Source organism: Rhincodon typus, chromosome 2 (assembly GCF_021869965.1).
Source record: "Rhincodon typus isolate 14 chromosome 2, sRhiTyp1.1, whole genome shotgun sequence".
Lineage (NCBI taxonomy): Eukaryota > Metazoa > Chordata > Chondrichthyes > Orectolobiformes > Rhincodontidae > Rhincodon > Rhincodon typus.
This window is the reverse complement of record NC_063333.1, coordinates 17,596,497-17,620,183: the sequence shown is the minus strand read 5'-3', so window position 1 is coordinate 17,620,183 and position 23,687 is coordinate 17,596,497. Positions and strand designations below refer to the sequence as shown.

At 39.5% G+C, this 23,687-nt stretch overlaps 2 protein-coding genes and 1 long non-coding RNA gene across 3 annotated transcripts in view; 2 read left to right on the top strand and 1 right to left on the bottom strand.

Annotated features, from left to right (window-relative positions):
• The window catches only part of cnpy1 (canopy FGF signaling regulator 1), an 84,117-nt gene extending 78,390 nt beyond the window's left edge, over positions 1 to 5,727 (top strand). Inside the window, exons 3-5 of the mRNA XM_020510829.2 lie at positions 2,703 to 2,909; positions 3,265 to 3,361; positions 5,274 to 5,727. Of these exons, the coding sequence (XP_020366418.1) occupies positions 2,703 to 2,909; positions 3,265 to 3,361; positions 5,274 to 5,317 (348 nt within the window). The 3' untranslated portion in view covers positions 5,318 to 5,727. The remainder of the gene's footprint in view (positions 1 to 2,702; positions 2,910 to 3,264; positions 3,362 to 5,273) is intronic.
• Positions 5,728 to 10,054: 4,327 nt separating this feature from the next.
• On the top strand, positions 10,055 to 13,002 carry LOC125486798. The gene is made up of 3 exons (XR_007265418.1): positions 10,055 to 10,228; positions 10,382 to 10,479; positions 12,735 to 13,002. It is a non-coding gene; the product is annotated as an uncharacterized LOC125486798 (long non-coding RNA).
• Positions 13,003 to 15,231: 2,229 nt separating this feature from the next.
• Positions 15,232 to 18,884, bottom strand: en2a (engrailed homeobox 2a). Its single transcript, XM_020510828.1, has 2 exons — positions 18,395 to 18,884; positions 15,232 to 15,548 (listed from the first exon to the last, which is right to left on the bottom strand). Exons 1-2 carry the CDS (start codon positions 18,882 to 18,884, stop codon positions 15,232 to 15,234), a joined length of 807 nt encoding a protein of 268 aa, XP_020366417.1.
• Positions 18,885 to 23,687: the final 4,803 nt, after the last annotated feature.

The window sequence follows — 23,687 nt, the reverse complement described above, 5'->3', positions numbered from 1 at the left end:
CCCATGATCCTCTGTGGCCAAAATTAAAGCTTACTCACTGAATAATTGTCAAGTATACTCTGTGGAATTTTATTGTTCACCTTCAGTTTAAAAAAAATGACTTAAGGGGTTTCATTAAAAGGTGGCTCGAGGCTGAAGACTGACATCTGACAGTTACTATGTAAACCATGGACAATATGGTTTTGATTTGGACCTCACGGGTCATTTTTCAAAGCATTGAGGAGATTAGTTTGCTGTAAACAGCTTTAGTTTTTCTTTCTTCCAATTTTCGTACTTTTGTATTTTTGTTTCTGTTCTGTTCAGTACTGTAATACTCTTAATTTCCAAAAAGTTTAAATTAATATACTAGGTATCATCTTAACAGAAGTGTATTTAATTGCTCAAAAGTATACTAGATTAAATGAAGTCTTAAGTTTATAGAATATTTCCATTCCCTTAGCTGTTATTTCTAATAACCTGAGCAGAAATTTTTGAATCAAATGTTTTCAGTTCCTCTTTAAAATAAGCAAGTTTAGACCAAACATGTATGGAGCCCAATTGGACAAATGGGCTTGTAATACATAATATAGGCTTGTAATTAACTACAAGATTTTCTCATTCTAAACAAATTGCTGCAGAAAAGCTGCAGTTTTGTTTTTATCTGGGTCATATTTAGATTGAAGCAAGTGCTAACACATAGCAATATAATCTTTGTATTCTGTCTTAACCTGATGCTTTAAATTCTGCATATGAAGAAAAGATTGTGGTTAAACTCTGTAGTCATGCATTTGGAATACTAACTTTTTAAAGTAATAAATTCCTCTAATTGAAGCAAAACAAAATTAATATTTTTGATATATCACTAAAATTGTGCGAGAAAACATTGATTTGTGTAATTTAACAGTCATGAACCAGCCATGGGAGCTGGACAGCAATCATTAAAATAAAACTGCAACTTAAAGGAACTGCTTTCAAAATTCAAATGGGTGGATTTTAATGTTTTGTATCTACTTAGTAAGCAAGAACTTTTTTTTAGATTTGTTTTCTTCCAAGTTGCAGATTTCTAGTATTCTAGGCAGTCGTTCTTGTCTTTTTAAAATCATATTTATCTGGTGTAAACAATTTTTTTTTCATAAAACGTTCTGCAAATGCATTTTCACTAGCAGTTTGGCTATCTTTATTTAAAAAAATGCTTTTGTTATCCTGAAGGTGGGAATTCATTCTATTGTGTTTCAACATTGGAAAAATCCAAAGCACTTCACCTTTATCGCCTCTTTGCAAAGCATCAGTCTTTTTTTTTAGTAAGATAAGAAACTTTTGTCCATGCAGACAGGAAAAATTGATTGTGACTCTCTTCCATCACATTTTAATAATGGCAGTCTCTTCATTCTTATTTCAATGGCAGCTGCAAATTACAGGGCAGTATCTCAGACATCTTTTCTATTGGCAGAGTGCAATGTGTTTTTTCCCTTCTCCCCCTCTGTCACATCAAGAAATGCTTCTAGGAATATAATGCATTTAAGCTCCTATGACAATGTTGAGGAAAAGTGTTTTTTTCTCAAACCTAGCTTAATGGTGCTCTGTAACATTGATTTGTTACAAAGCCACTAGAGAATTGATGTTATCCATAGTGATGGTAGCAATGTTGTATTATGCAGATATAGCATAAGGTCTAAATGTTCATATAATTTTCCCTACACATTTTTTTACCAAAAATCTCGACCTGTGATAGATCTTACAAACAAAGTTCTATAAAGGTAAGTTGCTTCGTTCTGCACAAATAATCGTATCCAGTCAGTAAAATGGAAAAAACCTCTGAGCTAGTAATGTAGTCAGTAAAACACTTATTTTAATGTTTAGGCACTGATGTATTTGCTTTGTGATCAGATGGCAGTGAAGCAAGGAGAAACCTTTTGTGTGAATGAACTGCTTATGTGAAAATGCATCCATAATGTAATCACGAAGACCGGAAGGGGCCATACTGTGTTTGAAAGGAGACAATGGAATCTGGCCATATCTACATTGCTGAAATAGAGTTCATCAGCGATTCAGCCCTTTGACTGCAGTTGTCATGCAAACTTCCTACTTTGATCAGTAGAGGGTGGCAGGAGGGACTCGCGAAGGCCTGCGGATGTATCTCTGCTGTTTACCCTGTACTTGGCTTCAATTGAAACCCTTCCGGAGAAAGCAACGGGGCTCGTTTTGCACCTTGACCTGTCTAGACAGTTAAAACTTTTTGTCCAGTTACTAAGGCAAAGGGCTATTCTGACCTCTTGTGCATTTTTTGTGGGCAATTCACTCGGAAAATAGGTGTTGACTGGAGTTTTTCTTAAATTTGGTGAAGGGGGAGGAGATCAGACAATTCTGCAACATTTATTCCAGGAAATGAAAATTGAGACTGTAGACCTGACTGACTTTTGGGCCTTGTCTACCCCTCTGAATCCTGAACAATGATTAAGCAGATGCTGGCAGGCAAATGAACAGTGTCTAGACTGACCAGTCATTGAACAAACTAGTTATGGTGGTCCACTTACTTAATTTTCTGAAGTAAGTTTTTTCTTAACATATTTTGGGATTTTTGACCGGACCACAAATGTATTTGAAATGAACAAAGATGACAAAAGCAAATACTAGGATGTTTTTCAACTTGAGTTGCATTGCTTGTTTTGAGGTTTTTTAAAATAAAATGCATAATGCATTGTTCATATTCTGTTTTCTTGCAGATTCCATATGCTAAGTCAGAGACCCATCTACTTGAACTCTTTGAAACTATATGTTCAAATATGGATGATTATGCATTATACGTGGATCCAGAGACCCAGAAAAAGACTTACATGAGATTTGCTCCAAGGGATTCTGAGAAACTGGGTTCAGTAGATTTTAAAAATTTCAAGTTTGATCCTGAAAATTCTAAATCACTAAAGTTTGTGGTAAGGATTTTTTTATATGTGAACAGGCAGCTATTACAGCAGAGGGCACCAAAACTTCAGTTCATGAAATCGGCATTAAAAATTATGCTACTGAGGTTTTAAATTGTATTAAAAGTAAACCAAAAAGAAATGTGGTAACAGAATGGTAATTAGCTGGTGATCACATTTTTGCAGTTTCATGTTATTTTAATGTGAAAATATTACAAGTTGGTTTTTGCTATGTTGGTTTAGATGTAGGCAATAGAAAATGGCAGCAGGTAACAAAGGAACACCTAGAATTATGTTTCAAAACAATGACAGTAATTCATTTTGTCCATTTTGAACTTTAATGCCATCCTACTATTTCTGATCTTAGTGTGAAAGTATACTGGAAGAATACGAAGAGGAAATAATTTCTCTGTTTGCCCATGAGGCAGACCATGTGGCTGACAAGCTATGCAACGAGAAATCAGGTACTGCATCTCATGTGGATGTTATACTTCCTTTTGTCAGTTTCTTATAACTATATTGTGTCGATTAGGTTGGATGGGAGAGAAATCTTTTAATCTGATTAAATAGTTTGGGTCATCACTTGCCCATCTAAGTTTCTTCTGTTAAGGTACCATTAGCCAAGTGGAACTTTTGCGTAATTATTGATATTTATAGTCAGTTCAAACCATCTTGTTCATATGCAACTTAAAACTTGTTCTGTTTCAATAAATTATTTTCTATAAATGGAATCAAATATAGTTTACTGGTAAGTAGATATAGTGTGTGTTTAGCTAATTGTATCCCACTGTTTATGACTGGTTCCATTAGTATTCAGAAAAGCTGCCTGCTGAAAATCCCCTTAGCTGAAATGAGATTCTTTAGGGAATAAGTGGCTAAAATCTCAATTTTCTTTTGATTAGAGTCTATCGTTAATAACTAATATACTTTTCCATCCATGGAGATGGTAATAAAAAGGTGATGAATCGTAATGTTAATTTCAAATAGTTAAAAGCTGCAAAGCTTTAATTTCAACATTTCACTTGATGTGTTTTAGTGTATCTGTGATGATAGCTTGTTTTTGCTAATTCTTGAAGACATTTCTTATGTTTCTCACTAGTGCCATTGTTTTATTTCAAGCTAATGTTAAATCACCTTGGGGATCTAAACTATCTTTAAAATTTAGTTGTGTATTTTGCTGTTTAATTTTGACTGAAGATCCAGAACAGTTCACGAAGATAAACAAAAATAAACTTAGAAAAGTATTACAGCTTGGGAGAATTGGTTCTGCAAAACACTGCTGATTACTAGTTTGTTGTGAGAGTTTCTAATTTAATTTGCACAAATGAGGAGGAAAGTTGGTACATATTTGTAACAGACTAAAGTGAACTGTGGTCACAAAAATAAGGTTTATCTGGCTTTGAAGATGAGAAATAATTCCCTTTTGTAGTTCAGAATCTCAAAAATCGATTTTTCGTGCTGTTTATTTCAATGAGATTCATTAGTAATATAGTAGGAATATTTAAATAAGTCTCTATATACTGTCTGATAAGATCTTCAGTTCATAAAAATTGAGTCTGATCTATCAAGTCAGCCCTTGTCTATTTCTGTAAATGTTACTATGGTGAACCTTTATTTTGTATGTTTAACAAGCTATTAAACAAACATAGCAGACTGAAATATACTTTCATATTCTGCATAAGTGGAACTTTACATTTTAAATATAATCTGCATTTTGAACTCAGGCCCACAGCAGTATAATTTAAAATTATCTCCACGGATTTTGGAATATTTTGTATGTTTTAAACTTTTTAAAATTAAAATAGCAGCTTTGTTTTCCCAACATAGTTCACATAAAAATAGAAACTTGTGTTCAGAGATTTGCTGCAATCTTTAATGCAAGGACTGCAGAACATATCAACCAAAAATCTGGGTTGTGAATTAGCTTTAAGATTTATGTTTTGAATCATCTTTAAGGCATTGCAGAGGTATTCAGTGCGAAGGTCTGTTTACTTCAATGTAACCTACGAAATTTAGTGAATTTTTCTTTAAACAGTACCAAATGACATTGAATTTTTGGATTGTTTGTAACAGGTGGTTTAAAAGTATCTGTTCCACTGTTTCACCAGGCTTGCTCTGATTTTAAAAAAATCAAAACAATTGACTTTTGGAAAAACTACTTCTTAATGCAAGACATAATAAGATTTTTCTTTCAAAAATTGCTTTTTGCCAAAGCTATTTTTTTTCCATCGGCTCTTCTAAAAATATTATTCAAGTCAACTTAACCTGGTGCAAAACTTCAGCTATTAACGTATCATTAGTTATCAGAACATTTCATAAACGATATCAAAAATGTAAACTTGAAGTATTTATTTATTTGTCTTTTCCCCAAACCAGAGATATGTGATCTATCTAGACAAACTCCTCGCTCTGATCTATAATCCTGCAAAGAACTGGTGCATATCAAGTTGGACTGGGAGAATTATAAATGACTGCATCAACAGCTGGTGAATTTACACTGGACCAGGACTGCTGCTCTGAATATGTTGCCTACTCTTCACGAACCACTAATTCAGATACTTTCATTATGGCTGTTGTTTGATAACTCTTGATCTGTTCTGGTGTTTTCATATTACCCACAAATTTATTAAACAGATTTTGTAGCCAAGAATAATTTTAAGTCAATAATCTACCTTCGGAAATATTTTTAGCTTAACACACAAACCAGAAAATAATACATGGTATTTTTCCTTTCTTTTTGTTCAAATAAATTATGTGATGATTTTTCTCTAGGATTATTTTCAATTTTATAATCTGCGCTTCTAAATAAAATTACATTTTTATTCTAAAATAGTGGATTTATTAGAGTTTTAAGCTAGTTATCAGGATTGTCATTTTCCTTGCAGCTTGTGAATTAAATTTTTAAAGAGTACACAGCAGTCTCTATCACCCCCAAAATCTAACTTTCATGTTGTTCTTTGATTGTTCTGCAAACTTTTAGGTTTGTCCATTGCAGCTTGGCTGTTTGATATTCTTGTTCAAAAATAAATAACTGTTAATTTGCTGTAAACTTCACATCACATTGAATAGAAGTCCTTTCATTCTACTGAAGGAGCACAAATTTTCATTTCTCAATTAAGAGCATTTTGTTGCCTTAACTCATTTATTTCAAATCTGTACCATTTGTTAAATCAAACTGAAACTAATGTATTTATAATGCACATAGACCAAAATATTTTTTAAATTCGCTGTCTGCTTAGTACACTTTAATATAGTTCTAACATGCTTTTGTAGTGTAAATAAAAAACCTACATTAATTTTCAATCTTAGTGCCTTTAAACTTTTTGATCATTTTTAACTGATATTTAGGCTATTCACACTGCTCCCTTTGAAACAGAATGTTTTAAGAGAAAACCTTCCCTCAAATTAGATTCGTTTTCAATTATGCACACATCTTGAGCTGGAATTTTTTTTAAATGCACTCTTCAATGGATTAGAATAACAGGAAGACAATGTGCAAGTGTCGGCAAATGTGTTTTTATGTTCAAATCGATTACCTTTTAGCAAATATACAAGTAAACTTCATTGTCACTTCGTGAAACCAAAAATCCCTTAAAACGTGAAGCTGCTGTCATTGGCTCCATAATTGTTTCTTTATAATGCTGAAATTGACACATAATCTATGGTCAGGAGGTCAAAGTCTTAGAGAATGTCCAGCTTAAACAGGAACTTTCAATTTTGAAATCACTGAACACGTTGAAAACTGATAAACGGCCTATTTAGCTGTTTCCAGCTGACGACCTAAGTAAGTGAATGTTTATTATGCAGATACTTTGAAATATTTTTCAATTCTTTGATAATAGCGGCAAAGTGGTAACTCGGCCTACCGCGTTTATATTTGGAATTGTACAGGCTCCATTAATGGTGTGAAGATCCTCTCGTGTGTGTTTTTTTTTCGCGGAGAGCACATACTTGTAATTCAATGCAGAGTCCTGCTGGGAAGTGTAAACTCGTGGGAATTTTATTCACGATGTCCCTTTTAAACGCATATTTGAACATTCATTCTTTTTTTCCCAAATGAACTTTGTGGGATAAGGCCATCGTTTGTGATCATTCCGAACGAAGCATCCAGTTTACCAGTTTATTTTTTTTTGGTTAAATAGTCTTTTACTAATGTTTTTGTGCTGGCTGGACGATAGTCCATGAACGCTCCCATTCTCGAAATTCTCGGCGTGGATGAGGAGTTAAACCTTTGTTTTTACACGTGGCTTCGTGGTACTAGCTTTTAAATCGAAAAAGTCTTCTCAATCCGGGTTACTGACCGAAATGTTTCATGTATCTTTAGTGATTTTAATGGATAATTGTAAGTTTCGAGGAGACCATTTGGTGTTAAACAACTCCATAAAACAAGTTTAAGGCTACATTTCATTGTGCATTTTCGAAGTATACTTTACTCAATGTACCGTGAACGTACAAATGAATTCCTATATTAGAAATAAGTAGGTTTGTTAAGCTGTGGCTTTTGTTTTAATTGACCTGTAGGCTACTCTCCCCATCCCCCTTCCCGAGTCAAGATACTCCACGTTCTTAGCTCCTCTTTCACCGCCTTCTGGATGTAGCTGAAGCAATAATATAGATTCTACTTTTTAAAATGCACATTATCGCTACTACTGCTATATTAAAACAGCCATTACCCATTCTACCAATCACCAGGATCAATAGTCTGTGATGCCTGATGTGAATCTGGTGGAATGGACTTAGTTTGCCATCTGCAAACTAGATAGATAAATGCTCATTTCCTTCTGCTCGTATACGCCTTGGCAGGGGAGCTTAGCAAGGTCAGTGACACAGCTGCTAAGGCTTTGGGTGGAAGAGAGGGAGTATCTTTCTTCAGATTGGCCTAGTCTGTATGAAGGACTATTTTGTAAAATAACCTAAATTCAATATCATTGAACCAGGAGGTCCACCTCAATCAGAACTGCAGCGAAGTGGCTCTCTACAGTCTGACAAAGTTCAGCCTCTGAGCTGCAGCATTAACTTGTATTCTAACAAGATTAAAATATATTTGTCCTGGGGATTAGCATACTTAAATCCCCCTTCCCCTTTTTTGGTGGTGGCAGTCCTTTGATCTGTGTTGCATGGCAAGAGTCTGGCTTGGTCCTGGCCATCCGAGTGCCAAGTGTGAAATCGGCCTGATGTCATCCCTATTCTTCACTTTTACATCTTTCACCAGTTTAATTATATTTCCGCCACAAAAGACTAGCGCTTCATTGCATATTCAAGTTGGACAAGGAAGCATTAAAAAGTATGGGTGAAATAACTGAGGGGGGAAGGGATTGCTTTTGTGTTGAAGACAGCTAGTGGGACCCGAAAAAACTTTCCTGCTATTTATTTTGTTTTCACTTCCCCGCCCCCAATACACTCCACTCCGAATGCTTTAAACTATAACACTACCTTCCCTGTGAGCGTGAGATGTCGTAAACCAAAGAATATTTAAGATGGCCCATTTTAGTTCCTAAGCGAAGGCTTTTCTGCCCACCGCCATTTGCAATACTTGTTTGGAAAGTCACTGGGGATAATCCATTTTAGTTCATCACCGCAGGTTTAAGATTGGTTAAAGTGGGTTTGATAGAAACATGTCAGCTCGACAGTTTGAGGAGATGCTTGAATTTTATTTAGAGGCGCGGGGATGAGAGGAAACGAACCACCTGCAGTTGTGGCAGGAGCTTTGACCTTCACCCCAGTCTCCTGGCCACTGACTCCATTCACAATGTCTGAGAGGCACGGTTGCTCCCCACTTGTACAGGACCAGGCTCATCAAGGCAGTGACCATTGGGCGTTACTTCCACATACAAGCTAAGCAAGAATAGAAATGCAGATTACTTCTTTAGCATTTGATACCGGGTCAATGCTGGGAAATGCTCTGCTCTGACAGCTTCTATTGTCTGTGATTTTGTGTAACGTTTCCCAGTCTCTGTATTTAGTAGAGACAGGTAGGAACGAGTGGAACGTAATGTGGTTTGGAGAGGAAATAGAGGTACTCATGGTGTGAAGGGCAAACGGCGCCTCCTATTTTCCTGAATGGAGCTATTCTATGGTGTGAATAGAAAATTCATATAGTTAGAGTTTTCTGCCTCAGACCGAACAAAAGCCTGGAGAAGACGCTGAAAGTAATTCGCTCAAAACTTTGTAAAAGAAAAAAGTCCATCATATTTATACGTATAATTTATGACATCAAATATACATTACACGTGCCGTAACTCTTCAGATGCTTAATCTGGAAAGTTATTTGGAATATATTTTTAAAAACAGAGGGAAATTTGAAATGCGATCATATACATTAATAGTTTTAAAATATTAGAATCTACATTGGATGCCTATATGTTTCAAGTCAGTAAAATATGGAGGATTTCAAAGTGGATTATCAAAATGAAGAGTTCTATTGTTACCACCTCCTTCGAACTTATTTCCCCTTCTCCCTCTGTGCTGAAATTTCCAAATATTGGGAACGAAACACTACCAGTTTTTTTTCTGTGTTTTTTGTATTATTTCACACAAAATGTCACATTTGGTAGAGTAGCAAAGAAAGAAACAAGTTTTCTGTTTAATCCAGGCCGAAGATTTTTGAATTAAGTATTTTGACAAGTATTGCAAAGTTGTCGATATAATTGCCTAAAATTAAAAGAAAATACACGGTCCGTTAATAACAGGAATATTAACTGGTCATTCAAGTGACAATTCATTTGTCATAATAGGTTTGAATGAGAGTTTTCAGTTGTCATAATGTTTCCAGGTATGGTAAGCGCCAGCCGCAATCCGAATCTCACCTGTCTACATTTTACACAGGCCGCCAGAATATAAATGTCGGCATTCAGCCTATCGGAAAGGAGTCCAGAACTTTTCTATTGAATGGATATACTCTCCCCCCAACCCCCCATTTAATTAGAGTAGTAATTGCGACAACTCTTCAAATTTGCTGCACGTCTCGTTAACTGTGCAATAAAAACAGAAAATGCTGGATAAACTCAGCGGGTCTGGCAGCAGCTGTGGAGAGAGAGACACACACACACAGTTAACTTTTCGAGTCCAGAGACTTCTGCAGAACTCCAATTTCTTCAACGTTTTCTGATTTTATTTCAGGTTTCCAGCATCATCAGTATTTTGCTGTCATCCGCTAAATGTTGGAGTATTCGGAATTGAATGGCGATAGGAAGTGAAACGACGCTTTATTTTGCTAATAACGACATTGCGCGTATGGGAAACTTCATGTCCATTCCTGGAATGTTTTTCAAATCTCAGCCGTAGCCAAGAGTACAGAAAGAGCATTTGTACATTCTTGGGTACTTCAGCGGGTATGTTAATTCACACCTTTCAAAGCATATACTATAGGCCTCTTCACCTTCTTGCCCCTTCTGTGACTTATTTACCTAAAAAAAATTCCTGTTAACCTTTCTGTTTTGGAGCTTCTGACTATAGTCATAGTTCACAGTTGTTCTCTTTTTCAGTATTTAAAAGGTGGCAATACTTTGGGGGAAAGAAGCCATTTGATTCGAAAATTAATTTTATGATCACCAAACTCGTTGGATAATTGGACCATTGTCTGGTAATGAATCATAAGAATGGTTTGAAAATCGAAAGTGATTTGTGCAAAATTGTAATTTCTTTGTAATGCGTTCTCGGTTACTGTACTCTGGCGCATGCATGTTTGTTTCAATCATAAATTTTATTTTCTCAACGTGATGTGTTGTGGTTGCAACAAAGACTGTAAAACGCCAGAGCTTGAGAGAATCGGTGGTAAATAATTGCCAAATTGGCAGCTGTTGCTGCTTCGCCCTCTTAAACTTACAGACCTATGCTTCCTCATTCGTCTCATGCACATCAACTGATGCATGTTTAGGTGGCTGAGAGGAGCTAAGACATTTCATGGAAAGGCATTTAAAGTATTGTTAAACTACGCACCCCTAACGTTTACTCACTTGTCACAGAACACGGGCCATCATATTTAATCTATTTGGTTGACGAGTAACTGCTTGTACCTATGGTTCAGGTAACAAAGTAAGATGGCATTCTAATTTCAATGCTAAGCTCCCCAAACAATCCAGAACAACAAAATAAGTCCACTGTTATTGATCAGATCCATGGTTAGTTGCTATGTTATTGTGATGTTTCTTAAACTCGTTTCTCTCCAGATATTGATAACATCAAATAAACCAAAAAAAAAATTGAGAACGTTTCCTTCCTTAAGGACGGTTAACATTTCCAATTATATCTCAAAAACTGATAGACTAAATTTAAATGAGTACTTCTCAAAGAATAATATTTTCTCTATATCGACGCAGGAGTACTGACTAGAGAGTACGGATTCTGTACAAGAACAAATTGTCCACGAATTTACTAAATACTAAACAGTCCGAAACGAACATGTAGATTCACTTACATTTAGTTTGTACTTCTCCTGAACTCCAGAGAAAATCCACGTATGTTACTGGCACAGTAATAAATAGCAAGAAATGTTGGCTGCACATTAAAGCTAGAGAACTTTGAAGATGAATTCTTCTTTCAAAATATAATTCGCTAATTTTCAGATTTCAGCAATTAATTCATTTTAGCTTTGGGAAAAACTTTCTTTTGCCTAACTCCACGTGTGAAATCTGTAACATTATTCATCATTTCTACAGCAAAAATGTGACGGAAAGTCTCAATGTAATTTACTCCCATCAGGACAATTAGGAATTGGCGATACAAACGCAACCCACAACTACATTTAGGTTCTCCATAAATGCTCAGTTAATTTCTTCTCGTCAAACATTGGCAGCTGCTTGTGATCATGCAAAGGATTTCTGCTGATTTCTACCGGAATTGTTCCCCCAGGTCCTTTTAGGGTGCAGGTCCCTTTTACTATAATCTCGAATGAAGCCTTTGTGCTTTTTTAGAGAACATCAGCTCAATCTTTATTTGATCCTTTTCTCTAACTTTATAGAGCGCTGCAAGTCTTAAACCAAAATAATTGAGTTCTCGTCTTTGTTTCCCATTGTCTTTCCAAGTATTTATAAGTCCTTTCTTCCACCTAAGAAAATATTTTACCTTGTTTCCCTTCTATTTCCAACAATGTAGCTTTACTTTCCTATTTCACCCATATTTGTTTTGAGAAGCATAAATATAGAAAGTTGACAGGGTCTATTGTTAAACACAAGGCCTGTTTTTGCTATTGTAAACAGTTTAGCCAAGATGGTTAGCTGTTTTCACAAATCCTTTTGTTTTTTTTGAAACTTTGCCTGACTGATAAAATATTCTAGAATACTATGCTGAATCCTTTATGAGTGTTATAGGGCTTAACAATTGATTTCTTGTCCTTAAATAACACTTTATGTATGTTCACATACACTCAACATACATTTAACCCAACACGTCAATGCACAGCGTGGTGCCAAAGGCGATATTTTGAACTTGTCACTTTATCTTTAGAATTGGAATTAGAATTAGCTTTATTGTCACATGTACTCACATGAGTACAATGAAAAGTTTACAAGTCGCCACTTACGGCGCCATTTTAGGTACAAAGGTACCTAGGTACAGATTCTTAAATACTATGTCGGTAATTTCGAGAGAGCCTGGATTATATACTTACTGCACTTGCGATGCTTATGGATGTCTAAATGCATACAGTCAATTTATGAGTCATCAAAATGCAATTACAACCACATTTTCATTCGAAAATGATTGAAGAGTACGCCATCGTTGGATTAAAACACCAACTGATTGTAAACTGTGATCTTATTAAATAAAAATTCTTTTTATATTTATATATCTCGTCTGTACGTATCGCCACACTGACATAACCTGCTCGCACTGGATTAGATTCAAACATCATGTTCCAAGCTGTTTCCGAAGGAAACGATAAAATGGTTCGTCGTTCAGAATCGTGTTGCACGTGGCTGTTGCATATTACACACTACAAGAGACCAGCCAAAGAAAAAACTAATTTCAGTGGGATTGGATGCAGAACGTAAAGCCTTGGATGCTCGTGATCTTGACTTTAAAGTGAGCCAATTTCTAAGAAACCAGTGTTTTCTTTTGCCTGTACTCAATCGGAGCAAAGGGCTTGCATTTTATCCGCATTCGGTTCTAAATGAAACATTACTGAATGAATGCTATGCCTGGGAGCGTACAATGGTTTATTTCTCCATTCTCGGAACAAAACACTTGTACAGGACAAATTTGAATGAATGATATATATAGCTCATATATATATATAATTTTAACCGTTTTAAGTCTGGAATAATACAAATAAAATCACAATCACAATATTATAACTTAAAAAGAATGTGTACAGATTGAATACTTTGATATTTAGTTGGCAAAGCATTTCCTACACGATTTCTATCCACTGTATCTTGCTGTTTCTATTTCCCTTTGAGTACTTTCTATTCTAGGCACTTGCTGCTATTTTCTGTTCTCTGTCTGTTAAACTTTTATCCACTGTCATTGTACTCACGCAGGTTTCACGGAAATCAAACATCTAAAAAACACTACGGAATTTCCAACATCCAGTCTGTTGTTCATCTCCTATTTAACCGATACCAGGAAACCAAAATGTGTAAAGTGTGAAGTTGAAGGCAACGGAGGAAGTTTTAAAATATAGTTCGTGTTCCCAGGTTTGTGTCGATTGCGGACAAGGTTACACTCATTTTACTAATTTTAACGCGGCGAAAGCAAGTGTCATTTTACACGATATGACACTAAACAGTGAGGACCTCCACATCTCTGAACACATGTCTCCCTTTACTGCACATTCATTAACCTTGGGGTAACTTCGACAGGCCATAACAAACGTGCTAGCAGTGCCTCTTTTTGTCCGAAATGTTAGATTGTTTGAGATTGAATGGTCAGAAATAAAATCCATGCTATATGTTTGGCACCTATCCTTCGAGGTACAGAAAGCTACGAGCATGTGGGCGCGTAAGGTTATGCTACATTCGCAAAACGAGACTGTCTGCAGGGGCTTTGAAATTACAGCCAAATAAAATTCCATATTCCACCATTAGTTTTAGAAAAGACGATAATTGGAATGCCGAATAGTAACCAAAACATAACCGCAGTAAATATGTTATATGTCTTTGCTGTCTTTGAATTTGAGGCCGGAGAATTGGTCTGAGTATGTTGCTCTTTGCAGGTTAGAGCCCAGGTACTCCCGCTGCTGGGTTAAGTTAATCGGCACACTGGATAAGTAAGTTACGACGTTTGGGTGGCTTTACGGTGCACGGTATTTGTTTTTTTTAGTCAATAACAGTGCTATCGTGCCAGGATCTAAATTAACGATAGTAGCGAGTCGCTTTCCATTTTAAATATGCGCCTGCTTGAAAAAAGAAGTGTTTTTTTTAGGACTTTTGGTTATTTGCATTTGGAATCGAGTTTTGTGAGTTTGAACTTGACATTTTGCGAGTTTCACTTGCCCAGCTTTTTCCCTCAACCACAGGAAGGCGCTCCAGAGGCGGAAGCGCGTGGCTGGGAGTTTTGCTTTCTAAGCTCCCCTTCTTGTTATTTATTTTAACAAAAAAAACAAACTTTCCTTCTTTAAACATCTCTTGGGGAGCTTTCTCCAACGCTTTGCACCCTTCCAGCTCATGAAAATGTTGCAGGTGTTTCATATCTGTCTGGATCAAAGGGGGTTTACCTTCCAAGTGGCCTTTATTAACGCGTCTAAATATCTAAGCGAATATTGGAAAAAATATAGCTCCCCCTCTCCACCTGAAAATCATCTGAACTGCAACTGAGTCCCGTCCGTTGAAAAGTTGCTTCTTCAGAAATGTTCGCAGTTTAAAAGGGACAGATGGAAGAGTACTCCTTCAGCAAACTGCTTAGTTTTCGTTTGCTTGACTTTTTGTTTTTCTTTAAAAAAAACAACCCCCCAAAAAAAGCTGTAAACCTCGTTAGTAGAATCAAACATTTGATATTTATTTAATTTAACATTTTATTTTCTGTAAAACAACAACGGCAGGAAAATTCTTTGGACTTTAGCAGGTGGGTTTAAATTTCACACCAGACAGTTCACCGAGCGCCTGCAACATCCAGTCGGCGCCGAATAGAAATTTGCAGCCAACAGCATCCACGGCTTCTGAGATCCCAGAAACAAAAATCTCATCATATATTGAAATATTTCAGTTTCTTTTTACATCACCTTACCTGAATTATATACATAAGAATATTGCGGAATAATATCTCATACAATTTAACTTTTTTTTGTTTTAAAAACTATGCTGGTATATTTTCTTTTCTCTTTTAGTAACACTGGCCCTTATTTCGATTTATATTATTGCATTGTAGTTTTTTTTTCACTTCTGTTGTCCGCTCTTTGCTATTCACTCTCTTCCTTGTGCTCTTTCCCCGTGCTGGAGTGGTTGTATAGGCCTTGCGCCATTAAATGGAGTGCCAATGTGTTCTTTGATCCGCTAGCTTTCTTGATTTTGGCTCGCTTGTTCTGAAACCAGATTTTAATTTGGGATTCGTTGAGACTGAGTTCGTGAGCCAGGCTCTGCCGGCGCTGCTCGGTTAGGTAGCGGTTAGTCTGAAACTCGGCTTTCAGTCTCTGTAACTGCTCGGCAGTGAACGCTGTTCTCGGTCGCTTGTCCTCTTTATTGAGATTCTTCTTCTTTGGTTTTCGGGACCTGGGACCTAAAAGAACAAAATCAAATCCAACTCTTAAAACAAAAGGCAGTAAATATTGATTTTAAAAAATAGCAAAAGAAATCTATTTTTTAAATGAACTGCTATAGGAAAAAAAAATCATACGCTTGTGAACTTGCTCCCAAATACTCTACAATAAATCAGAAGTTTACAAGATAACAGTGTGAGCTTCGGCAAGGGTTGCACATTTACCAGTCCCTCCTGATTTATCAGTTAATTTGAATTTGAAAACTTGCCGCCATCAGCTTTCAATTGTAACTTTTGAAAATTAAATTATTCGCTAGTTTAGGTCAGAGTGGCGGTGGGTTAGATTTCTGATGTAGGCCTGCCGGAACTGACAGCTCCGTCTGCCCTACTAAACACCATTATTTATTGCAGCCCCATAGCGTCATCCAAAACTTATGCAGGTCCACACTGTACGGCGTAAGTGTGCATCTTATTAACAAAATTAGACCCACCGCGTTTGCACTGCTCGTGTGGCGCTCCCTCTATTCTCAAACCCACAAACCCCACATCAGATTGTTTTAACGCTTCTGAAATTTATTGGGCGTCGATTTGACATGCTCCCCTTTTTACAGGGAGGAATTCTAAGCAAATAAATCTCTCCACTCCGAGATGGCACATCTCCTTCGGTACAGGTGACACAACTCGTGAAATTCTGAGAAACAGGACATAACCGACCGCATTTGAACTCACAGATTGTCTGTCGCTTTGTCGTGGTTGTTTGATTTGGAAGATGTAATATTTCGTGCGCTGATGGGATTCCCCCGTTCAATGAGCAGTCCAGAAAGAGAAAGACAGAATAAAAGTAACTCTGGCGTACTCATTATTTATTTGTGCAATTTGAAATCCATGTGAGGAATCGAATATAATGCAGGATGGCTCCATGGTCATTCACCATTTGTCTAAAAACCTTCTATAAATGACATTAAAATGGAGGGAGCGAGCTTTGAAAATAGTGAATTAACGAGAAGCTCAATGGCGCGCCAGAGAGAGTGTCCATTGGTAAATAGTTTTGAATAAAGACTAGGCAATAACGAGGGGACGGACCATTCACTCCTACCTGGACTTACAGTAATGGCATATCCTAAAATGTTAGAAAAAGCAGCATTTGAGCGAATGTTTGATTCGCTGCAGGATGCACGTTCAACACAGACAGTCAAGTTTCTCTGGCAAATGGACTTTGGAAGGGAACATATTTTAAAACAGGGTTCATGAGGGAAGGGGAGGTGGAGCCGATTGACACCTATTTATTGGTGTAATAATAACCGTTATCACAGACAATAAATCAGAATGGGAAGCAAGTGCAACTCTTCGGTGGGGAAGGTTTTGATAATTTGTTTCCCAGCCGGCCATAGTGCTGGGGCCGATTAAATTTTTAATGTCTGCCAATTCAACACCTCGGCAATGATGAACCTAACAGACCACTGTGACATTTGTGAAGCCACACAGCAGAACAACGCAGTTTTATTTAGAGCAGGCTCGTTCTAAATACTCTGTTGTTTCAGAATCTCGCTTTGGCTATAATTGAAAACAAGGCAAGGCCATGATAAAATGAACACATTTACTGGCTGCACCCCCTCCCTCCTGCACACTGTCAACCCCCGAATTAAAGGCACTGAGATATTTCTATGGAATAAACATGACATCAGTAAATTCCTGGAAATTGTCTAGCATTTTGGGGCAAATTGGGTAGCCGTGTCTTTCATTTTGTCGAGAGGTGAAGTTCCATTTTCTGTACGTTTAGAAATTTCAGATTCAGTTTCTAACGCAGCGCGTTGGCAATGAATTTACACCGAGTGATTTTTTTTAAAGAAAATATACTTCTTACGAATTCCGTCCTCCTGTGTTCTCCTCGAAAGCTGAAATCGGAAGCCGATCTAGTTTACAGAGGCCTACTTCCCTGACACAAAAATATGCTAAAGACTAGTCAACAAAGAGGTCTATCTATCTCCCAGGCAAACCCGAGCGCAGCGTGAGCGTTTGTATATCTTCAAAATGATCAGACTGGTGTCTATGCGGGGGAAGAAAAGACACCTTATTTTCAGCAGCGAAAACCTCTAGTTACCGTCCATTTTAATTTAACAATGGATTGGGCTCTGTCTCAAACAATGGGACGTGTGATATTTCACCCGGTAGACGCTCTCGTTTGGGGGAAAAATATGAACAGCAAATCCCGCTCCGGGAGGCAGTTTAACCACGGCTTTTTGTTTTGTTCAAACGATTCCCGTGCCTGCAAACCTCGCCAACTTGATATTCTAACCTTTGGCTTTCGCGAGAAACCATAACGGAGTTGGACGTGATACCAAAGTATATCAAGTGAAGATTGATCAGTTTTCCCTTTTCCTCCCGGGGAAAGAGAGAGACAGAGAAATAATCTGGGATTTAGATACGAACACCCTCACTGGAAAAAAAAGAATTTAAATAATAAACACTGACTGGATTTGAGGATTTCCCACGTGTAGGGGACCGAGGGGAGGGGGGGGATCAAATCTCTTTTGTTATTTTGCAAATCGAAACCCACTTCCACAACAGCCCGCCGCATATCTCACGGTCATTGCTGTGTACTGATCAATTCGGAGTAACTTTTTTTCCCCCGACATTGATTTACTGCAGAGCGGGCTGTAAAATATAGTGTCACGTGGAAAACAGTCAGTCGAAGTTTTCTTCTGCAAGGCACAATGAAGTTAAGCAAACAAGAAAAAAAGGCTTTTTTTTACGTCGCCTTTAAAGTTTAAAACCAATCTTGTCGCATTTCTTAAAACGAGAGAATGAATGAAGGTTTAAGGGTTTTTTTTGTTTTGTTTTTTTTGTGTGTGCGGGTGCTTTCTCACCTGAAGAAGGCCTGTCGGAGTACCTAGTGCAGTAAACCCATGCAGGCCACAACATGGGCTGCGAGACCGCGTTGCTGCTGCTCTGGGAACTGTCCGAATCTGAACTCTGGGACTGCTCGGCGCACTCTCCGTTCCTCAGCGCTCCTTCAGCCGCCACATCGCGTTTCTTATCCGGACCAGAAGGGCTGCTCGGAGACCCTTCACCGACCCCACTGTCAGCACTACCACCACCTCCTGGCCCGGGAGGACTGCCCCCGCTCTGCCCGGACGGACTGACGTTCTCCCTACCGGGGATATGACCGGGTTCCCGGTACCCGTCTTTCCTCTTACCGAAGTCCGGCCGGAGGATATTGTCGATGAAAAAGTTGGTGATGCGGTGGGGGAGCTGGTTACCCGGTGCCTGCAGAAGGGGCAGGATGATCGCCCGGTTCGACTCGTCGCTCGACTCCTGGTTGGCTACGCGGTGGTTACTCGCATCATTTTCTTCCATAGTGTGGATGTGAAAAGCTTCGCAACTCTTTAGCTTCCTTCCAAATTGCAACCACACCCCCGCCCGCCCACCACACCCCCCAAAAAAAACACTTTGTTGCCTTCGTCCGTTCACTGGACAACAATATCCAACTTGGCTTGAGAGGTAGGAGCAAAGCAGAAGCACCAGGTCTTGCTCCTGTGTGTGTGTGTATATATATATATGTATATATATATGTAGACAGAGAGAGAGAGACAGCAAAATATTTACAAGACCTGTCTCATTTAATTTCGTCCTAGCATCAATCTCTGAAGCTCTCTCTCTCTCTCTATCCCACTACCCACCCCCACCCTCCCCCCGTCTCTGTCCCTTCTCTGTCGTGCTCTATGGACGAATAATCATACTTTCTCTTGCTCCTCAGTGGCACAGTCAGGTATCCATGGTTCGCACTTATTCAGCAGCCTTCACTTTCCGAGCCTGTGACTTCCTCCTCGCCTTTCGACTTATACAGCAGCAAAGAGGAGACAACAGCAACAGCCCTGCTTTCTTACACACACTCACACACAGCCACTCTCTGTACGCCGGCAAATAAATATTACAGAGAGCCGCCAACTGATCCAGAAATACTTCCACTCTGCTGGATTTTTTGTTCTTTTTTTTAATAGGGCCCATCACGTGACGCTAGTCCCCGGTATCACGGACACGTGCCTCCGTCCAATAAACGGGAGGGTTTTTCACCACATGACGATGACACTTTCCCAGTCGATGACACCAGTCCTTCCGTCTCCCCCCCACCCCCGACTTTCCTCCTCCCCCTCTCCTCACACACACACACACACACACACACACCCCTTTTTACTTCAACCTGCAGTACTCCTTCAAGGCACTACCACAACACAGGGGAGAAGGGGAAACAGCCACATCACCCAGTAACAATCTCCCCAATCATACCCTTGTTTTCTTTCTTTTCTCCCCAGCGCCAGTCAATTGCAGCCAACAGCAGATTCACAGCTCTACCATGACAATTTGGGTTCCTGCTCACTGACACTGTACAATAGACATCTCTGTTTCTGCACACACCTACCCACAATCCTCCGCTCGATTATAACAAATATTTATTTCATTGGGTGTTAAAGGGTTGGGGGGTGGAGGGGGGCGATGTTAGAGGAGATTGAGAGAGAGAGAGGAATTCCCTATTTACAATTGAAAGCTTCCTTCATTCCAGCGTTAACTTGCACAGTGATTGCACTGACACTGAAAAAGCCTCAGCCTGGAATTAGGATTTCCCCGTGTTCAGAAAGTCACAGCTCTTGAAGGGAAATGTTTTACAGACCGAGTTTAGGGCCCTGGTACTTAGAGAGGTGTTCTGGAGCATTTATCAAACACCTCCTTGCTTTCCTTGTTTTATTGTTTTGTGTGTGTCTGCGTGTGTTTGGCAAACGGTTCTCCACGACTCAAACTCTTGTAAAGGGAAAAAAAAAGAACCCAGCAAAAATTGCTGGGGCTCCTCAGAAGCTCTGTGCAGAGAGAAAGCAGAGTTCATGTTTTGGACATCGTCTAGTGACCCTTCTTCAGCAGCGGGAAGGGCACAGGACAAAAGCCAAAGCGGACACCTCTCCGCCGGGTGTCTGGCTGTACGGCCAGTGCCTGAGTTTAATGCTGACCGCGCCACTAACTGCACCATCAGAATCATTTCCAGCGGAGTTCTTCCTGCCCCTTTCCCCCCTTCCTTGTGACTCGGCAATTGGTTTCGATTGGAAAGTTGCTGAGCACAGGCTGGTATGTGGAGAGAGAGAAAGAAACGCTCCTTTATTGAGGCAGACCCCGCTTTGTTTATCTTCGCCCCTCTCCCCTCCCCTCCCCTCCTTACACCCTGACCTCGCCGCTTTCCTTTCGCGGTACATTTTTAATGGGAATGCCCCCCCCCCCCCCCCTCCAGGGAAGGGGAGGTGAGGAGAGGGGACGGGAAAGGAACCGACAGCGATGGGACAGTTAGGGATGCCATGTGTCTGTCTGAATGCAGCCAGCGTTAGCATCACTGTGCCCTACTCCGCCTACAGCTCCTGATCTCCGCGTCGAAATTGGATCCTATTTGGTTCTGCACCTCCTGAGTTCCTCCCACAACAGATACCTCACCTCCGCCTGAACACTTTCAGGTCGCTCAATCCGCTAAAGTCTGGACAGAAAGCGGCAGTGGCTCGGGTTTGTGTTTTTTTCTTGTTCAACTTTTTGTATCTCTCTCTCTTTGGTGGCACGTTTCGGTCCACTGCTTCGGCCCCCGCTTTCCCGAGCCCCGGGAAAGCATGACAAACCGATTAAGATAGACTCCACCAAGCAGTTTGCAATGCCTTAACCGCTCTAGCGCGCTAATACCCAGTTATTAAAGCCCTTTAAAGTTGTTGCAAAGGCATTTTCCTTGCGGGCCTTGACCAGTTGAAGCAAGTTAGTGATTCAGCTGGTCTTGTGTTAATTGGGTGCACTTTAAATGCCTCGCCTTTGGCTTAATTTAATCTTCTGATGGCAGTGATGCCAAGTTTGGAAGTCTTTAGGTGGCTGATCAGGCCAGGGGAATTGCTTTTAAGTACAGCTGCAGCACTGAAAGGTTAGGACGCCCTGCCATCCTGAAAGGCTCTATACAAATGCAGATTGTTTGCTAGTTGGGATCAGGCAGTGTCAGTCTGAGGTTGGGTCAGTTTTATTGTGGAAACTCTCGCTAACAATCATGGACCAATTCACAGTAAACTCGATTTGTTACCCCCATCATTCTCAGGTTGCGTTGACCTCTCTCCCCCTCTTCCCTTCCCCCTCCCCCTTCACTGTTTTTGGGGCATTTCCCAGTTTATACCTGACACCATTTGAAATTGTAAATTCAAATAATTTGCTTTCTTCGTCTGACTCTGAGTTTTCAAATTCATAAACAAAGCTGCAGTCAGATCTACATTTATGAAGCCAATTATTCACCGCTTTCCATATTATTTTAATATTAATATAATATTTCCATATTATAATAGATTGTCCCTGATTTTTGTGATGCTGACAGTTTTGTTTTAAGTTTTTTGTATTTGTTAACTTTCTGAATGGAATATAGCCTTTTATCTACAACAACACCCTGTGACTTGTGGCTGGAATGTGCGCTGTTTCACTCACCTCTCCCCACCATATATCCCAAGAGTTTGCCAAAACTGATATTATAATTCTAATGCAAATCAGGCTGCGCTCTTTCCACTGATCACCTTGGTAAAATGCCCCATTTCCTACTGTACAAATACAGCAGAATAAAACCCTTAAAAACTGAAAGGACTGCGGATGCTGTAAATCAGGAACAGAAACAAAGTTGCTGGAAAAGCTCAGCAGGTCTGACAGCAGCTGTGAAGGAGAAAACAGAGTTAACGTTTCGGTTCCGGTGACCCTTCCTCAGAACCTTTGTGTTGAAAATAAAACCCTTCCCGGTTTCCCTTTTTACCACAGAAGAATGAGCCTGGCATTTCTGGTCACTGTTGTCACGTAGATTAATGTAGGCCGGCTATTCAGGGCAGAAGCAATGTGAAGCGTGATGGTTTAATTGAGTATTTAATCGCCAGGCCTCTCCTATTTTGCAACGAGTACACTATGAAGGTACTTCCTAAGGTCCTTCAGAACGATCTCAGGTCGTCAAAGGCGTCATACAAGTCCAAGCATTCCTTTGGGGAGAAAGTTAGAGGTGATGAAAGTCATGAGTAAGGTTAGGGTTTGTTTGCCACAGCCAGTGATGTCCTGTTCGGCTCAGAAGAAGAAGAAAAAGGCAACAAGAGGAGCTACAGACGGTTCCAAATCTTGCCCTTTGGTTCAGCAGCTCATTTTACCCTTCCAGCTATGACAGACCCGACAGTCTTCTCTGCCTTTCCCATTCGTACAATCATGTTGCTCGGTTTTGTATTGGTTTCGAGTCGAACCTGCCACCTCTCCACCTCCACAACGCACACGCACACACACACACACACACACACACTCAGCAAGACCATTATATTTTCTAATTAAACATGTTCAAAAATGTTATAACACATCTCTAGAGCAGCTGGGACTTGAACCCAGGGCTCCTGGATCAGAGGTAGGGATATCACCATTGCACCACAAGAACAAAACCATTATAATCTGAGACCGGTCGTCTCATTTGGAATAGTCCTCAGGACTAAGTATGTTGCTGAACTTTGCCCCAGTGTCAGTAACAGGAATCGATAAAACTGCTGCAGTTTGAAACAAGCCCACCACACCTCGAGCACAGATGTTGCAATGGCCCAGTTCTTTGTGTCTAGTTTAGGATGGAGGTGAATTAGAAGGCAAGCCAAAGACTAATTGTGTCCATCCAAGCTCTAACCATATCGCTGAGCTGGGAAGGTTGGCGTGTGTGTGGGTTGGGGTGTAGAAGGTAGTAGTGAGGAGATTTCTCAGTGAAATTTCACACCAAAAGTCACCGACCCCGCTGACAGTGACTGGAACATTAAATACCTAGGGACCTTCAGGCTGACTACCCGGCGGCAGCAGAGGTCACACTCTTCTCAATAAATATAATCTGGAACAGAGACCTGTTGATGCTGACACTGTCCCTTCAAGTTACCGTTTGTTTACCACACAGACCAGACAATTGAAGAAACAGGGACAAAAATTCAAGCCATCTGCAAATTTATTCAGCCATGCTGCTGTTGTCTTTACGGGGCTCTCCAACAGCCTGTTTAACGCCACAACAACTGCATTGTTTTCGTCTTTAGTAGCAGCTTGGTAATCTAATCCTGGTGCCTTGATATGTACAGCACGGCGATAGTGAGAACCGGTGCATTCTCCTATAAT

Excerpts from the sequence above, each read along its gene's own strand:
- en2a (XM_020510828.1), bottom strand. The coding sequence starts at position 18,884 with ATGGAAGAAAATGATGCGAGTAACCACCGCGTAGCCAACCAGGAGTCG. Across the intron at positions 15,549-18,394 it reads CTCCGACAGGCCTTCTTCAG|GTCCCAGGTCCCGAAAACCA; the intron begins GTGAGAAAGCAC and ends TTGTTCTTTTAG.